We start from the raw sequence: 19,652 nt of genomic DNA, 5'->3' as shown, positions 1-19,652 counted from the left end.
ATAGTCCATAAGTGTTTTTTGTTGGCCGTGTCCACTCGAAAATTAAATCAATTTAGTATGTTTCAAGTGGCTTAGCTGGTATTATTTCTATAAATAAAAAAAAATTAAAAAAAACGTCTTAATTTTGTGTAAAATCATTGAACAAATATTTCTCAATTTCATAATATATTCAGTTGTTATGAACGTTTATTTTGAATGACACTGAAGGAAGACGGCTTTTGACCATTTTAGCAACCCATGTACAATGTTTGAATAATAATAAGTCCAGCGGTTAGAATTCAACCCATGTACAATGTTTGAATTTCCAGTTGCAAGTGATTAGAGCATCCATATCGGCTAGAGAAACATGGGCAGATGAATCTACTTTCCGGTGAGAATGTGATCCGTCAAAAAGAGGACAGGATGTTAGATCATGGCTATTTTGTGAACGAAGTTATGAGACTTACCAACATTAGAGGGAAATATTATTTCCATCCAGAGAACCAAGTGTCGCTAAACCACACTGATGTGGCGTGTTACGTATATTTATAATATATAATCATATCATCCGCGCTTGGATGAGGCGCGGTTTTCGATGAATTTCCACGGAGGCCTTGATGTCAAATCATTTTCGCTTTTCAACAAACCCTTCATCCATTTGACCCGGGCCAGAAGTTCCTCCAAGTCCAACACCGAGGCTTCAATGGAGTCGTTGAACGTCAAATTCAGACTCATTTTCTCGCCAACGTCCCTACTCTTCTTCTTCTGCTTCTTCTTCGAGGGTGCACAGGCATCCAACCCGTCTTTTTCCACCGGAGTTTCTCCAACTTCAGCTGCCAGCCCAGCTTTACGCAATCCCGAACTGCCTTCGGGGCTGCCATTTGAGACCGAAGCTTGCTCCTCCGAGGACTGCGAGCCCATCGCCGCCGCGGCTGTGTCCGATTTCGAGTGCGAGCTCGAGTTGTGATCTGGGCAGCTTGCTTTCTCTGCGTGATCGTGATCCGTGTCTGGCGTTTGGTTCTCCTTTATGGCTTGTAGTGCAGAGCTTGAAGTGCTTTGTTCTTGGGTTTCCGATCGATGTTCAGGTTGCTGTGAGGTAGTCCATGATGTGGATGACATTTGTGATGCCCCGATCGTGTCCTCGGCGATCCCTTTTCCTTCACGCGCCCCCAAGATCGGGACTTTCGCTGCACTCACAGCCACCCAAATCAACAGCGTATCGTTATATAACAGTATAATATTAAAAATAAAATAAAAATATTCCTAACCAAATGATCTTTGGCAGTTACGGCCCCTATACACGCTGCCCATATTTTGCTTATAGATGAAGTTGCCAAGAAAATAGGATTAGGGGCTAAATCGCCGCACGATCATGACTAGTATAGGAGCCATGGATGCCATATATTCATAAATAAATGGATAAGCAAAGTTTTCATTGGAGGCTCAATGTGACTAAGAAATCAATTTACACTTGTTCAGCCGCGGGAAAAAAAAAAATTGAACAAACCAGAACTCTCACATACACACGCCATCCTTGCTTTTACCTTGCTTGATAGGATTAATTATCCGGGCACAACAGCCAATTTCAGAGTCCTGCCACCAAGGAAACAGCAAGATATCAAGATAACGAAGATACATCATCGCATAATTAACAAAAATGGTGACACAACCCAGTTAGCTGACTAATTGCTGTTAGTTTTTAACAGAATATGTAGCAGGTTTTATTAAAGATCAAAATAAAATGATGATGTGCAGGAGTCAATAGCAGATAGATATAGAACAAAATAAAATTATAAAAAGATTAAAAAAAAAAGAGATCACATTTGAGAACACGAGACGTGGACAGAGATGATGAAAATCATCACAGCATCAATATTCAGTATCATTTGGTGCCTGTCACAACTTCAGAGCAAATGTTTCCTTCGTTCTCCCCTTCTTGGGCATAGAAGCCTATGATTCTAAAAAATATGGGCAACTAATGCCATTTTTACAACCGGACAGGTACCTGATTAATTATTCTTCTAACTATTAGAAGAGAGTTCTAGAACAAGGCTACTCTAAAAAGCTAGCCACCTATTAAATAGGCCCAAACAGAACCATAACAATACCAAGGATGACAAAGCCCAACTTAGAAATACAAACTAGAAACAATTAAGGGCAAAGAAAAGAAATCAAATATATATATATATATATATATATATATATATATAAGCAAAAGCAATTATCCCTTATTCAAGGATTATAAGTATAATCAACGGAAATAACCAGAAAGACACCTTAGAAGTAGGCACTGTCCAACCATTTGTAGTCGACCATTGCAAGGATGGACGCAAGTCCTTGCTGCAAGCCTCGTAAGGCAATCCTTCTCCAAAAGGAGGCGGCAACAAAAGTATCTACAAAATTGAACAATAATAAAGCAACATAAGCACACAAAAAAGGGCTTTTTGATGTAAAGCAATTTACAATTACTTTATATTCAATATACAAACCAGAGAACTACTCACAATTATGATATCGCGAATGAAGTCTAATCAAAGTACATGTAGGAGGCCAATTAAACAAATTTTGAACAGTTAGAAAAGAGTACCAACCCAAGTTCTAATTGTCTTAAAACATTGTATATACATCTATTATGCAACATAGCTGATATGACCTGAAATTTATCATCTTCTGTTATTTCAGTTATGCTTCCAGACCAATAACAATCGTCTTTCCACCAATCCACCAAATCTCCAACCTTCCACGCGTTATAGACAACAACAATCGGTTCCGAGATGGTGTTGACGTCAGGTATTTGACTTTCACGAAAGATTGGAGGAAAGGGCGGTCGAACCATCAACTCTTTTTTCTCCCGATTCACGCGCTTTAAAGTTTTATCGCGTCCCAAGGGATTTTGGTATGCCTTTGTCCAGGTGTTTTCTGAGAATGCGTCAGGCAAACGATGGGACTATGACCACATTGTAAAGGAACAGATCCAAATACATATTTAACAAGACATTCTGGTCATCTAAGTAAAAGTCAACCCCATAACAAATCTTAAAAAACCCATTTGGTCTAGAATTTGCAATATATTTTTTCAGGATAACTTCGTTCACAATCCAGCTCAAGAACATGCTGTATATGTGGTTACCTATTTATCAACCGGTCAAAATTGGTAGGCGCAGTTCAATCTATATATATTTTTTTTATCACATATGTGAGACTATCTAATGTATTTATGCTGTAAATTGTAGATAAGAAACTTTATGCACCACTTACTTTCATCAGGAAAGTCCAGAAACTCCAAGTGAAAGCCCCAGCCAATTTTCTTCTTGGAAATACTACTTATCTGATAAATAAAAAAATAATGAATTAAAGAGTTACAAATCTTGTAATGGGCAACGATTTGACAACATAAGTTTCAGCGTAAAACGTCAAATATGTCTAAGAAATGTTATAATAGTGTAACGCAATAACACCATTGAGGTCCAAAATTAGAAGGAAAAACAAAATTGATGTACGAGCTCCAAATAACAATCCTTACTATTAACGCCACTGGGCGATTGAGTGGGGAATTCGAATGGTTTATTAACTTACTTAAGATTTCAGCACAGAAAAAAAGTATTTTCGGGTTTGGGGACTTCTATGGATGTGTACTAATTGTCATTGTTATCTCCCATAGTAGAGAGATTTGATCAAAGCTCTGAGTGAGGCTTTCATCTATGTTTCTAGTATTTTATAAGTTTTAATGGTTAATTCATACATTAACCTCGTTCTTGTTACAGATTCATACAATGTCTTGTTTTTTCAACGAAATTAACCTTCAAAGTTTGGCCTACCATTCTCAAAAAAATTGACAGAAAAGGACGTCTTCTGATGCAAAGGGAATTTCGCGATACTATTAATGGGTTTTTCAACGTTCAAGCTTAAAATCAAACAAACTCTAAAATTCCTCCAATTTTATAACCATTCCAACACTAGATTTCTACACAGCCAAAGCGAGAAAAAAAAATCACACACACAAATTTCGAATTCACAGCTAAGAATTTCATGTTATTGAGCTATATCAGCGAGCACTGTCCCCCCACACACACACAAAAAAAAAAAAAAAAAAAAAAAAAAAACAACAACTGTACTCGAAACTAATCCGCCCTGAAAACGAAAAACTTGCGCTCAGTCACATTCATGTTCAAAAGAAGTGTTCAAAGATGGAAGAGCGTATGAAGAACATACTTTGGAGCGAAACCATGCACCGCGAAAACCATTTTCGAAAGATCTTGATTCCACATTTTGCCCTACTTCGAACGGTATCCTCTTGTGCAGACCCATATTCATCACTCTTCACTCCGCACCTAAGAGGGTTTTTCCTTCGTAACCATTTATGTGAGTTTTGTGTTTGTTATGAGAGAATGACTGACTAGTCCATCGAATGACCCGCTCGGCTTAAATAAAATTAGGCCTTTTAATTTATTTAATATTTTTTTACTGCAAATATTCTCTTACCGTCTTAAAATAAATACTAAAAATAAGTCAGACTGCTATAAATAATTGGTATGCTCAGTAAAAAATATGGGTAAATAATTAATTACCCTACACTTAACTTATTGATTAATGTACACAAATTTACACTATAAATACATGAGTATGATGAAGTGAAAATCCATCCCAATTTTTTACAATTCACTCTTTTATTTTCTCTCTACAATTTACTCTCCATACTTCTCTATTCTCTCTTCTAAAATTTCTACCTTATAAGTGTTTAAAGAGTTTTCGATTTAAGTTATTTCTTTAGTTTTCATAACACGTTATCAGCACGATCACACTCGTCAAGATCAACTCAGAGGTGTAATACTCTAAACACTAAAACTCGTATAACTATTATTTATTATATAACACCGGATTACTATACACAGGAAGCTCTGCCACCTAATGGTAATATGATGTGATTTACAATATTTTAACTTCGTTAATGTATAACATCATAGTACTATATACATGGAAGGCTCTGTCTCATTATAGTAAAGTGATGTGAACTACATCTTACTTGTAATTAATATCAATTTTCTATATACATGAGGCTCTGCCACCTTATAGAAAAATGATATTAATTGCAAATTTATTTTAACTGCTCTACTTAATATTTTACTTTGATTAGCTATGTCATTTCAATACTCGTACATCTACATATTGTTTATTACACATTGTTATACTTAAATACAATTATTTTTGCCACAAAATTAATAAATACCCAACGGTAATATAACGGCTATAAACGGCTATATTTTACCTTATAAATACATATCTATTCAACTCATTTTTAACCACACAAAACTCTCAAATTTTCTTCTACCTCATACATATTTTTCTCATCTCCTACTATTTTTTCGGTTCAAACTCAAAATGTCTCGGTTAATTCTAGTCTTTATTGCCATATTTATTGTTATGTTTAATGTTTATATTTTTAACATAGAAATTTCACCGGATGAATTTTATTTCGTTGTGGTAATGTTTGGATTCATGTATTACTTTTTATTCCTTACCATTGTCGTAGACTTATATATCCTTAATCATTAATCTAAGAAATTTTATATTTCATAATAGTTATCATCATGGAAAATCTCGTTAAGCTCGATTTCAGTCCTCTAGACATCACAGGCCAAAACTGCATGCCCTGGAAGGTGGACGTAGAGATGCATCTGGAATCTTTGGGTTTACTGGAAACACTTTCTGAGGAAAATGCTTCATCAAATATAGACAAGGTAAAATCTTTAATTTTTCTTCGTCGACATCTTGACGAGGGACTTAAAAGTGAATACCTCACCACCAGAGATCCAAGTTTACTCTGGAAGGAGTTGAGGGACAGGTATTTTCACCAAAAAGAGATCATGCTTCCAGTATACCGTGATCAATGGAACGCTTTACGATTCCAAGATTTTAAAAAAGTCAGCGAATATAACTCTGCGATGTTTTGAATAGTATCTCATCTGAGATTTTGTGGAGACCAAATGACCGATCATGACATGTTGGAAAAGAAGTTCACCACTTTTCATGCATCGAACGTAACCTTGCAACAACAATATCGTGTTCGAGGATTTACAAAATATTCTGAACTAATCACTTGTCTTCTAATCGTAGAGAAGAATAATGAATTGCTGATAAAGAATCACCAATCTTGTCCGACAGGTTCAAAAGCGTTACCTGAAGTAAACGATGTTAACTCCGAAGAACCTGAACAACAGAACTATATTTCAGGACAAGGACGAGGTCGAGGTCATGGTCGTGGTCGTGTTCGTGGTCGCGGACGTGGATACGGACGAGGCCGTGGCTATAATCATAACCATCCTTACAATACCACGAAAGATTATCATAAGAAGCAGCAAGATGAAAAGAATCACGATTATCCCCACCAAAAGGGAAAATACCCAAGTTCTTCCGAGGGTAGTGAAGATGTTTATCATAGATGTGGCACAAAAGGGCACTGGTCTAGACTTTTTCATGTTACTCAGCATTTGTGCAATCTATATAAAACATCCTTGAAGGGGAAAGAAATAGAGGTCAACTTTATTGACCAAGAACATTTAGATGACTCCACTCGTCTTGATGCTTCCGACTTCGATGGTGATCTTGCGCACACTGTTGTTGGTTCTGCTGCTTTCGCAGAAAATTTCGGTGATATAGATTAATGATACATGTATGTTTTTCAGGGAATGAAACAAATTGGTCCAATGTTTTACCTGACTATTTAAATATGTATCAAATGTGTAATATATATATATATATATATATATATATATATATATATATATATTCTTATTTTCTCAAGACTATGTAACAAATTAGTATTATATAATATAAGAATGTCTTTCCCATTAACTTTATTTTGTTTTAATTTGAAGTTATCATATGGAAAAAGCTAATTGTGAGGCGAACCAAATGGTTGGTACTGGAGAAATTTGCATATCGGATAGTGGAACAATGCATACTATTTTGAATGATAAAATATTTTTCTCAATGATAAAGCCAACGAAAACTTTTGTGTATACAATATCAGATCATGTAGATCTAATTGAAGGTATTGGTAAGGCAAATTTCACAATGCCGAATGGAACATAATTCACTATAAATAATGCCTTATTTTCACCGAGATCCATGTCACGACCCGCGAGCCGCGGCAGAGATCTGCGTATCTTACTTGACATAAATAAAATTCATAAAAACTTTGGTGGAAGCGCTTCCGGAAAACATTTTCTAGAAAAACTTTTAAAATATTTACTTAAACGTCTCAAAAATATGGGCGAATTTTTCGTTTTTCTTAAAACATACTATTTAAAACTTCACAAACAAAAGACTCGTCTTTTAAAAACAAAACAGACTTATTCGCCCTTGACTTAGCCACAGGTCGGCAGCCGTACATACACACGCCTACTTACTTACCGGCTTTTGCTGATGCTCTGCTTAATCTTCTTTAGCTTTGCCTTTATCTACAATATCAAGATAATAACTGTGAGTCGAAAGACTCAGTAAGCGGATATCTATATAACTAATGCATCGTGCACATAACACATAACCAATACATAACATGCAGTTCATATCTTATCATAACTTGCGGAAGTATCGGCTTAGGTCCCGATAAATCCACCTTACTTAAGAATCAATCGGCTTAGGTCCCGATAGATTCACCTTTCTTAAGAATCAATCGGCTTAGGTCCCGATAGATTCATCTTACTTAGGAATAACTCAGCTTAGGTCCCGAGATATTCCCCTTACTTAAGAATTCACCAGCTTAGGTCCCGGTGATTCACATCATAACATACTTTCATCATAATCTATGGAATTACCAGCTTAGGTCCCGGTAACTCCTCTTACTTGAGAATATGCCAGCTTAGGTCCCGGCAATTCCCATCATACAATACATTTCCTGCTCGGGATCCCTTAATGATATCCGCACGACACATGTCTTATTGGCGCCAGACAGGAGGGTGCACAATCTCCTGCCTAATCCCCGTCTATGGGGTATATGTCGGAGGCGGTACCATTCCATGTTTTCTCTTTAATTAACCTAACATGAGAGACTGTTTAGTTCGGGTTCAATCCCGATCTTACATATATTCTTTTCGCTTATTAATTCGTGACTTATAAGATCTCAGGATGTGACTCCCAAAGATCCTATCATAATATCCTCGCTTTTGAATACGAGTCTTAATAACAGTCTCTCATAACCCAGTTTACTAGGACTGGATCTCTTAGGGGGAACTAACTAAACACATAACAAAGGCTCGGGTCCCTAGTTACCTCTAGCCATTTTTGTTAGCCGGACTAATTCCGTTTTCCAATTCGTTAGTGGCTTAAAGCCCTTAATCTTGATAGTGACTTATCTTAATCTTGCTTACTAGAAGCACATAAAAATAAATAATGCACGTACAATATATGTATATATATAGATATATATATAATATTTCTTGATATTGTAGGTGCCTAAAATCCACTTACCTGGATAACGATTCTCAAGAATCCTGAAATCTTCTCTTCCAAACAAAAGGGTTCTTCTTAACTTCACGTAACCCAGTCCACGTAAGCTTTCTGCTCGTTGCTAATCCTTATAGCAATCTGGACTTATCTATGGAAGAGAAAGATCGAACGTCGAGCGTACTTAGTATCTCATCCCTCGATACACTAACGTACATACTTCTACTGGAAAGAAAGCTCACAAGGAACGTATTCAAAACGTCCTCCTATTCACGCTACTCAGAGTGTCTCAAACACGAGAAACAGAGAATACACGAAGACAAAACAGAGATACAAAAAAGAATCGACGCCTAAGAATAAGGCATTGACATCGCTTTTCTAATCTAAGCTAAGGAACGTTCTACACTATTCGACCACCTATTCTTCTGACTGGGTAAAGCCCACTGCTTAGAATAGGTTCCCGAGGGTCGAAACTAAGAGAAAAGAACGTATATAGAAGTTATTACTAACAATCTATAGCATATGTAAGTTATATGAAAATAACTCAAAACGATACTTTTCAAATATGTTCTAGAAAATATCTTTGACTTGTCTCTTTTATTGACAAGTTATAACCATTTGAGAAATGAAATACATAACGTAAAAACCTTTCATTTAAAATAAACCAAGTCGTTTATTTTAAATGTCTAACCATATTGCAAATAATTTTGGGTTCGATTTAATAAAATGTTTATGAAATAACCGAACCCTCGATTCGTAGTCAAACCTTTCTTTTATTTCTATTTTCTTACGTAAATAAAATATTTCTCGTTGTTATTCATTTTCAAAATTAAAAGAGTCGAGCTTATAGTCGAACTCGATTTTTAGTACATATCTTAAATAAGGATATTAAGTAGTTACTTAAATAATCAACGAGTTTATAACGATAACATAATAATTTATTTTTCTTTACTAATTATATTGAAACGAACTTTACCATAAACATAATAACATATTAATTAAAGATTCGTAACTAGCACGAGTCGAGACTCGGGACAAACCCTGACTCGCCTTAACTAATCGGAGACGTCTCAAGTCCCCGGGCCGAGGCCCGAACCTTCCAAGTCCGCGCCGCCTCGCCATCTAGAGCTGCTGCCCCGAGCCCTGTTCAGCCCACTTAAAACCGAGCCTAACTCTCGACAACAACTCGCACACAAAATAAAGCTTACCGGCCAAATTAACGAATCCAAACAACAATATCAAAACAGCCTTACACGCACACGGCCAACAAAAAAATTCAAACCCAACCTTCTCAGATTCTTGATTTCAATATCACGGCCATATCAACCAAGGAATCATGTCACAAAAATCAATAACAACCCACACCAATCTCAAACACACGGCTGAAACAATTCCAAATCCAAACTCATCCAAAGAAATCCAAGACAAACAATCTCATAAATCCCGAAATCAAGCAATTATCCTTCAATCCAACACTCAACCAAGAATAATCGGGCATAACACAAGAGATTCAAGCTAATTTCCACAAAAGCCCCAAATCTCCAAACCCTAACTCTATGATTTTCCTCAAATCCGAACCATAGAGGAAGATAAGTTCAAAATCGAGCTTACCTTCTCCTTCTTCTCCGGCGAGTTTCTCTGCTCCGGCGTCCTCGGCTTGCTCGCGGCGGCGCTGGTTCCTTCTCGGCCGCGCATGCGTCCTGTGGCGAGTCTCGGCCTCGGTGACTTGCTGTCGGCCGATCTCCTCCTCCGCGAGCTCACTCCCTCAATCTCTTTCTCTCTCTCGCTCGCTCGACCGCTCTCTCTCTCTTGCTCTCCCTTCTCTCGGCTCTCTCTCTTGCTCTCCCTTCTCTCGGCTCTCTCTCTCGCTCGGGTTCTCTTCTCCTTCTTCTTTCTTTTTTTTTTTCCCGTGTCTTTTCTCTTCCTTGGGCTGGTGGGTTTGATTTTATTCGGCTAAGTGATAAACATCACTTGATATTATCCAAATCTTTGATTGATGACATGGCAATGCTCATCCTTATCCCATTAATTACTAACCAACCTATTTTCCTTGTTTTCATTCAAATGGGTCCCTTAAAAATTGTTAAAACCACGTCCTTTCATATAATTATTTAATTAAATCCATAACCGAATGGATTATAATTATATGTTTCGAACCGAGAATTTTCTCGTTCGTTCTCGATTAATTAAAATATATTTAAGGTTCCTCGGAATTAATTCTCGTTCTTGAGAATTTATTTCTTAAATTAATTTCCGGAATGTCTCCTCGGAATTAATTTATTAATCGAGATAAATTCGATAATTCCTTTATTTATTCCGAGATTTCTCATAACCTTAACATATTTAAAATTAATTCGATAAATCCATTGAAGTATAATTCACTCGGGAATTTAGTTGTAACAACGGAAACTCGTTAATAAATTCCAAATCTCCAAATACGAGTGATGCAAAAGCTCGTCCTTACAATCCAAACGAAACTTGTTGAGTTTTAATGATATATATTCTCATGGATTTAATACTCAATCTATAATTGAAGGTACCATGAAATATATGTACCTTACGACATCCAAATTTGGAAAGAGACAAATTTTTAAAAAACTACCTATGCTCCCTACTGGATTGCACTACACGTATATAAATGCGATAGAATCAAATTCGGTAGTCATTGAGTCTTCAATTTTAACGACATGGCATAATCGTTTGGGTCATCCTGGTTTTATTATGATGCGAAGAATTATTGAAAATACACATGGGCATCCGTTGAAGGGCCAGAAGATCCCTCAAAGTAATACTTTCCCATGTAAAGCTTGTTCTCTCGGAAAGCTTAACATAAGGCCTTCACCGAGAAAAGTTGAAACAAAAATCACCTACGTTCCTTGAACGTATTCAAGGTGACATATGTGGGCCTATTCACCCACCATCTCGTCCATTTCGATACTTCGTGGTACTGATAGATGCCTCTAGCAAAATGGTCGCATGTTTGTCTGTTATCAACTCGCAGTATGGCATTTGCGAAATTACTTGCTCAAATAATCCAATTACGAGCTCAATTTCATGCTCATACAATTAAGAAAATCAGGCTCGATAATGCCGGTAAATTTACATCCCAAACATTCGATGATTATTGTATGTCAATTGGGATTGACGTTGAGCATCCTGTTGCTTATGTACATACACAAAATGGTCTAGCTAAATCGCTAATCAAACGCCTCCAGTTTATTGCTAGACCATTGATAATGAGAACAAAGCTCCCTGCTTCAATATGGGGTCATGCAATATTGCATGCTGCTGCATTAATTCGCATCCGACCAAGTGCATATCATAAATACTCCCCTCTGCAACTTGCATTTGACCAAGTACCAAATATATCTCATCTGAGAATTTTGGATGTGCTATTTATGTGCCTATAACACCACCTCAAAGAACAAAGATGAGACCTCAAAGAAGGCTTGGAATTTATGTGGGATATGAAAGTCCATCTATTGTTAGGTATCTAGAACCTCAAACTGGTGATGTTTTTACAGCACGTTTTGCTGATTGTCATTTTGATGAAGAAAATTTCACAGTATTAGGGGGAGAAAGAAACCAACTGGAAAGGGAAATTACTTGGTTTGTACCAACATTATTGGATCTTGACCCTTACACAAAAGACTGTGAAGGAAAAGTGGAAAGGATTGTACATTTGCAAGGTATTGCAAATCAGCTTCCTGATGCGTTTACAGACACTAAGAGAGTGACTAAATCGTACATTCCAGCTGCAAATGCTCCTACGCAAATTGATGTCCCAAAAGGACAATTTGAAAATAAAGTCACTCATGAAGTCACAACACGCCTGAAGCGTGGAAGACCATTCGGTTCCAAAGATAAAATCTTCGGAAAAGAAAAGGAGCAGAGAGAAAAAATGACCCCAAAATGGAGGAATGTATTCCAGAAATACAAAACGAGGAAAACCAAGAAATTTCGATTAATTATGCCAATACAGGTATACAATGGAACCGAAATGATGAAATCAATGATGCATTCTCATATAGTCTGGCATGTGATGTCATGGATGAAAATGATGGAGATCCCGAACCAAGGTCTGTTACTGAATATAAAAATAGACACGATTGGGGTAAATGGAAAATGCAATTCAAACTGAACTTGACTCGCTTAACAAGCGCAATGTCTTTGGACCTACACTAGTACAAAAAATAGCAACATGTGCGACTTTTTTCGCACCCGAAAGTCAATTTTCGCACCCAATGATACCTTTGGGTGCGACTTTAGGTGCGACTTTTCCGCACCCGAAAGTCCGCACCTAAAAGTCTTAGGTGCGACATTTAGGTGCGAATTTTCGCACCCAAAATCGCACCCAAATAGTCACCAAAAAAAAATGGCGACAATTAGGCCCTGGTTCTGTAGCTGTCCGGAGTCTTGAAGCCTCAAGAATTCGTGCCGAAACAAAAAATTATAGCCTGATTGTTTGTTCCTCAATATTATCAGTACACTAGATTTTCTTGTAGGCAAATGAAGCAACCAACCTTTTGCTCCAGAAACTTTCAGATTTGCATAAACAAAGGTAATGTAAATGTAGACAGAATACCGAACAAGGAAGAAAAAAAAACTCGCGACCTCAAATCAATACTTGGAACCAAATACTTGTCAAATAAGAATCTTGACTCTCAATACTCTATCAATAACAGATCAACAAGGTATGAAATTACAACCAAGATAATATTACTGAGAGGCCTGGCTCTCGTTCTCTGGGTCGTTCTAGTGAAGCGGTGGGGTCTGAGCTTGCTGGTGGAGGACCGGGGTTGAAATCGTCCCGATCCAGTGCTCGAGCAGCAACGGGTTCCGAATAACTTCGTCGGCTCTTGAGCAAGCCTACGAGAGCGCCGAGTCGCAAGGTCTTCGAGTGAGAGGCGTGTTGGTGACGAACCCTTCGAACCCGCTCGGGACAACCCTAGACCGCGAAGAGATCGACCTCCTAATCGACTTCGCGTCCGACCGGGAAGTCCACCTCGTGAGCGACGAGATCTACTCCGGCACCGCCTTCGACGACGCCTCGTTCGTCAGCGTCGCGCGCCGAGGCTCTCTCCGACCGAGGAAACTTCTGGACTTTGCCGGTGGAAGGCGTTGTGCAAGCTCCAATGTGGTTGTGGAGTTCGTGAAGAAACTTGGGCTGTGGAGGTCGAAGATTGAAGATTCTGCAGAGGGAAAAAGTGAGAGAGGCGGAGAGAAATGAAGATCTGAATACCTAGAATGAAGATCCACTTTTTATAGAAATACCTAGAATTTAGCTGCGACTTTGTCGCACCCAAAAGTGTCATTAGGTGCGACAAAGTCGCACCCAAAGATCTGAATTGGACTTTTGGGTGCGAAAAGTCGCACCCAAAGATCTGAATTAGACTTTTGGGTGCGACAAAGTCGCACCCAAAGATAATGAACATAAATTAAAAAGTGGGAATCTCACGTAGAAAAAAGTGGGGGAAAAATCATGCCGCTCAAATTGTTTTTGACTTTTGGGTGCGACTTTTCGCACCCAAATTAAAAAAAATCAGCGAAATTTTTTAGTTGCTTCAATGTCTTTTGGATGCGACTTTTCGCACCCGAAAGTCTTTTTTGGTGCGACTTTTAGGTGCGAAAAGTCGCACCCAAAAGTCATCCGCACCGAAAGACTGTATTTGTAGTAGTGCTATAGTACTCACACATGTAGATGTGAGACCTGTTGGATACAAATGGGTATTTGTGCGAAAGAGAAATGAGAAAAACGAGATTGTGAGATACAAAGCTCGACTTGTTGCCCAAGGTTTTTCTCAAAGGCTCGGAGTTTATTTTGAAGAAACATATTCCCATGTAATGGATGGAATTACATTCAGATACTTAATCAGCCTAGCAGTGCATGAGAAACTAAATATGCATCTCATGGATGTTGTCACAGCTTATTTATACGGATCGCTAGATACTCAAATATATATGAAGATCACTGAAGGATTCAAGATGCCTGTAGCATCTAGTTCAAAGCATAGAGAAAAATATTTCATCAAATTACAAAGATCTTTATATGGGTTAAAGCAATCCGGACGAATGTGGTTTAATCGCTTAAGTGGATATTTAATACAAAAGGGTTATGTCAATAACTTTGTCCCTGCGTATTCATTAAGAAAACAACATTCGGGTGTGTGAACATCGCTATTTATGTTGATGATTTAAACATCATTGAGACTGATGAAGAGATCAAAGAAGTAATCTCTTACTTAAAGAAAGAATTTGAAATGAAATATCTTGGGAAGATAAAATATTGTCTTGGCTTACAGATTGAGAACGTGAAAAATGGAATATTTGTGCATTAGTCAAATTACACAAAAAAGGGTGATAAAACGCTTCCATATGGATAAGTCAAATCCTTTAAGTAATCCAATGGTTGTCAGATCCCTAGATGTGGTAAAAGACCCATTTCATCCATGTGAGGAATCTGAACAGATTCTTGGTCCTGAAGTACCATATTTCAGTGCGATTGGAGCCCTTATGTACCTTGCAAATTGCACTCGACCAGATATAGCTTTTGCAGTTAATCTATTAGCAAGATTCAGCTCAGCTCCTACAAAGAGACACTGGAATGGGGTCAAACATGTGCTTCTTTATCTTCAAGGAACGATTGATTTAGGATTATTTTATCCTAACAAGACAAAACCAGTTTTGATTGGTTATGCAGATGCAAGTTACTTATCAGATCCAGAGAAAGGGAGATCTCAAACTGGATATGTGTTTACGTATGGAGGGACTGCGATTTCTTGGCGTTCTCAAAAGCAAATGCTCGTTGCTACATCATCAAATCATGCGGAGATTATAGCACTACATGAAGCAAGTCGTTAATGTGAATGGCTGAGATCAATGACGTAACATATCAGAGCCACCAGTGGTCTTCCAACAATCGAGGACCCCATCACACTTTATGAAGATAATGCCGCATGTGTTGCTCAAATGAAGGAATGATTCATCAAGAGTGATAGAACAAAACACATCCCTCCGAAGTTCTTTTCGTTCACTCATGAGCAAGAGAAGAACAATGTTATCAGCATCCACTATATTCGCTCTTGTGATAACTCATCTGATCTTCTTACAAAGACGCTCCCCACTTCAAATTTCAGAAAACATGTTCATGACATTGGAATGCGTAAATTGCAAGATTTATAGACAGGATGCACCTACGTCTGCATCAGGGGGAGCTTTGCATAGCTGTACTTTTTTTTTTCCTTACTGAGGTTTTTATCCCACTGGGTTTTTCCTAGTAAGGTGTTTAACGAGGCAGCATGAACACTTAAATATGACAATGAGCATCCCAAAGGGGGAGTGTTGTAAATAATTTGTATGCTCATAAGTCAAATATATGGGTAAATAATTAATTACCCTACACATAACTTATTAACTAATGTACACAAATTTTCACTATAAATACATGAGTATGATGAAGGGAAAATCCATCCCAATTTCTACAATTCACTCTTTCATTTTCTCTCTACAATTTACTCTCCATACTTCTCTATTCTCTCTTCTAAAATTCCTACCTTATAAGTGTTTAAAGAGTTTTCGATTTAAGTTATTCCTTTGGTTTTCATAACACAGACAAAATAGTCTCGATTATTGATTTTGTTGTATTTTGATTAAAATTTTAAATAACGTTTATTGAAATCCAATACTTGTTGAATTTAAAATATATTTATCACCTTAAATAACTTGTGAAAACAATTTTTTTTATACATACCCTAAAAAACCTCCGAGTTTATGGAGAAAAAAACGTTTCATGATTTGATATGTCTCAATAACATATTTTAAAATAATATATCTTTTTTTTTCTTCATGCGTACTACCTAGAACTGTGCGGAAAATCGTTTAAACCATGAACCGGACCAAACCGATGATTTCTAAACCTCCGGTCCGGTTTTAAACGGTTTTCACTTAAACGGTCGTCTCCAATTTTTTAACCAGTTTGAAAACGATCGAGTCCGGTTTATAATTTTCAGTCCGCAGTCCAAACCGAACTGGACCGCTTCTATTCATCATACAAGAACCTAAATCTGGGAACTCACAAAAAAAAAAAAAGCAGTAAATTTATTGTGATCTTCGATTTTCTTCCTTCCTATAGACGGTGAATTGTGTATGACTAAGCTTCAATATGTGGTATCTAACACGTGGCTGACATGTACGTGGCCACACAACCTAAGATTTCAAGGCTGTGCAGTTTCCTTCATCGGGCGGCGCCTTCCTCTCAGTCTCAGTCGCCCTCGCCTCTGCAACCCATCTCTTTTGGGTAAAAAAATAATAACAAAATAATTCAGGAAGAGAAATTAGACCTCAAGCAACGGAAGACCACTGATGAAGAGAAGCAACCGGGACGTGGTCGATTCAGGCCGGCAGAGAAGCGACGGAGGAACCGAGATATTATTATGATACGGCCTGTCGATTCTGGACATAAATTTTGAAAACCAGGGGCAGAATTGAATGAATCTGAAACAAATAGGAATAAAAAACAGGGGCTTACCTTTTCCAGCACCAGGACGTGGTCGATTCAGGCCGGCGGAGAAGCAACGGAGGAACTGAACTTCTGACCTGAGACATCGCACAAAGCATAGATGAAATCTAATCATCATACTGAGACAATCTCTCTAAAACGAAACCAACACTCCAAATCAGAGCAAACATTGGAAGATAATAAAAACCAATGCTAGGAATAAATTGAGCAAACCCTAAGTCATAATAAATCAAATTTTTTCAAATCATCATACTGAGACAATCTCTCTAAAACGAAACCAACACTTCAAATCAAAGCAAACATTGAAAGATAAATTGAGCAAACCCTAAGTCAGAATAAATCAAATTTTGAAAAGATTAAGCTTCAAATTTTCCCACTCCCTTCTTCGTCGGCGACAAGGACGGTGCTGAGGTCGGCTACGGGTACGGAAGTGGCTTGGCGTAGGCGGGCGAGAGCGTAGATGAATAAGTTTTTTAAGGGATAAATTGGTTTGTGAGTTGTGACGATCGGGAAGGAACCTATTCCGGAAGTATTTGGAAAAAAAAAAAAAACGTATACTAAACGTCCAATTTATCTTCCATAATTTATTATTAACGTACAATGAATGCTATCAAATAATAGGTTCATTTTAATCAAATAATACGTTCTAAAATAAGATAAAATAAGATAATGAGGTGTCAAATTTCAATTGGCTAAAAAGATTATGAATAGTAACTACTTCATTGTGACTTATTATATTATATAGATACACACAAGCTCCTAGCTTTAAGTATATATACATGGGATAATTTAGGAGCGTAGATTAGAAAAGAATTCGACAAGATACTATTATATCATAATTTTGATCCCGGGTGAAATCCTATTAGCCCATAGGTCGAGAGATACACGTCCGGTCTCGGTCTTCATTTTTTTTCATTCACATCCCCACCTTGCCCTTCTCTACATTACCAATGGTCATAAAACTATAAGTCGATTGACTCAGCAAGTGGGAGTCTAACTTAGGAAAAAAAAAAAGCAAACTAATGCCATGTGACGTGCAAACAAGCACATAAGAATGTAGGATGCAAATCTAACTATTCTACATACATGACTATTGTGTGCACACACTAAATAGTATTTGCCGTCCGCAAGGTTACACTCATCCCCCGCTATAACCTTCGGAACGACAAGAGACTAGCCTTAGACTTCGAGCAGCAGTCGTCCGACGGCCTGATAATTTTATCGATTGTCTGGGATCCACTAGTGGTACCATCTTCATCGTGATGTAGGCGCGTCCTGGGCTCTTGCGGCAATGAGCTCGCGTTACGCGATGCAGTCCTATTGCAGCACGGGGTGCTCGAGGGGCTCCGCTTGAGTTTCCGGTCGTCAATGAGCTCACATTACACGAAGCGGTCCCATTGCGACACGGGGGCACTCGGTGGGCCTCCGCTGGAGTTTCCAACCGGTAATGAGCTCGCGTTACGCGAAGTAGTCCTATCGCGGAATGGGGGCACTCGGTGGGCCTCCGCCTGAGTACTTAGCGCCATGGTCGGACCGACATCGTTCTCGATACATGTCAATGACTCATAGTACCACCGACAACAGTTCCTTATGATTTGGGTACTCTGCAGCACTCAGAGTATACACCTATGCTACTCATAGTACCACCGACAACAGTTCCTTTTTATGCTCGTTAGTGTTTTAAGTTGAAGACTCGGGATGTGACTCCCGGTACTTCTACTCTCGATTCGAATCCGAGAGTCGATTAATAATCTCGTCTCCCCCGTTCTAACGGGTTAAGCGCATAATTTAGGGGACAATTATATCACGTAGCAAAGGCTGAGTTTCAACAAATCTATGTTTGAACTTATCGAGAGAACTCGAACTAAGTTTTCAAAAAAAGTGGCCGAAGCCTTAATCTTTGAGTTTATTCGTTTTTAAGGCTTTCACCTACTCTTGCTTACTATCACATAAAATGCACGTAAACAGGATTATTCCCTTGGTAAGTAGTTGACTTAGGTCTCCGCACTTACCCGGAATCTCAAATAACCAGACAAGAACCAACTCAACGATCACTGAAACAAAACAGAACCTAGCAAAGCGACACACATACTCACAAAACAATTCGTATTCTCATATTCGACTTAAGCCTCACAGTTTGACCGAGTTTTCATGAAAACCACGGGACATATGACATTCAGCCAAACTAAACACGCGGTCAGCTAAACAGGAACCAACCACAAGAATCTATTCACAAGCCAGATTCAAAATAAACAATACAATTCAATTATCAACCAAACATACACAACGAAACAGTCTCGGCCAAACCAAACAACGAGAGAGAATCTCAGAAAAATCCTGAATCATCATAAAACGAACCCGAGCCCAATAAAACTCGTCCAACACAAATTATCAACCACAATCTGAGATAACTTCAAGACGAACACAACATAAATTAAAAACCCAAATTTCTTCAATTTTCGGCCAAATCAAGAACAAAATTAAGAAATCAATTTCAATCCACAATACCCAGCATAAGTCAACACAATTCGAGTACAAATTCATTCCAAACAAACTTCAATTTTAGAAATCAAAGTCAGACTCCAAAAGACCCAACTTCAAACATAAGAACCTAATCAGATTCAAATTTGGGGGAAAACAAATTATCACCTTAATTTCGTGAAATTAATCTTCTCCGGTGCTCTCTCTTCTTTTTCCTGGCGATTTCCTT

The 19,652-nt window shown here is 38.0% G+C and overlaps 1 protein-coding gene and 1 pseudogene across 1 annotated transcript; one reads left to right on the top strand and one right to left on the bottom strand.

The window, feature by feature from the left end:
• Nucleotides 1–254: 254 nt before the first annotated feature.
• LOC149393343 (uncharacterized) lies at nucleotides 255–4,370 on the bottom strand. The gene is made up of 6 exons (XM_089618447.1): nucleotides 4,192–4,370; nucleotides 3,238–3,307; nucleotides 2,633–2,898; nucleotides 2,256–2,372; nucleotides 1,524–1,572; nucleotides 255–1,166 (listed from the first exon to the last, which is right to left on the bottom strand). Exons 1-6 carry the CDS (start codon nucleotides 4,291–4,293, stop codon nucleotides 544–546), a joined length of 1,227 nt encoding a protein of 408 aa, XP_089474573.1. The 5' UTR covers nucleotides 4,294–4,370; the 3' UTR covers nucleotides 255–543.
• A 10,459-nt stretch (nucleotides 4,371–14,829) lies between these two features.
• On the top strand, nucleotides 14,830–15,285 carry LOC149393342 (secreted RxLR effector protein 161 pseudogene; annotated as a pseudogene).
• The last annotated feature ends 4,367 nt before the right edge of the window (nucleotides 15,286–19,652 follow it).

This window comes from Urtica dioica, chromosome 6 (assembly GCF_054948205.1).
Source record: "Urtica dioica subsp. dioica isolate 48M chromosome 6, U.dioica_male_clone48M_v1_H2, whole genome shotgun sequence".
Lineage (NCBI taxonomy): Eukaryota > Viridiplantae > Streptophyta > Magnoliopsida > Rosales > Urticaceae > Urtica > Urtica dioica.
This window is presented reverse-complemented; position numbering and strand designations above follow the sequence as displayed.

Coding starts and splice junctions, on each gene's coding strand:
- LOC149393343 (XM_089618447.1), bottom strand. CDS start 4,293: ATGAATATGGGTCTGCACAAGAGGATACCGTTCGAAGTAGGGCAAAAT. Junction 3,308..4,191: donor GTGCATGGTTTCGCTCCAAA/GTATGTTCTTCA, acceptor TTTATTTATCAG/ATAAGTAGTATTTCCAAGAA. Junction 1,167..1,523: donor AATTAATCCTATCAAGCAAG/GTAAAAGCAAGG, acceptor CTGTGAGTGCAG/CGAAAGTCCCGATCTTGGGG.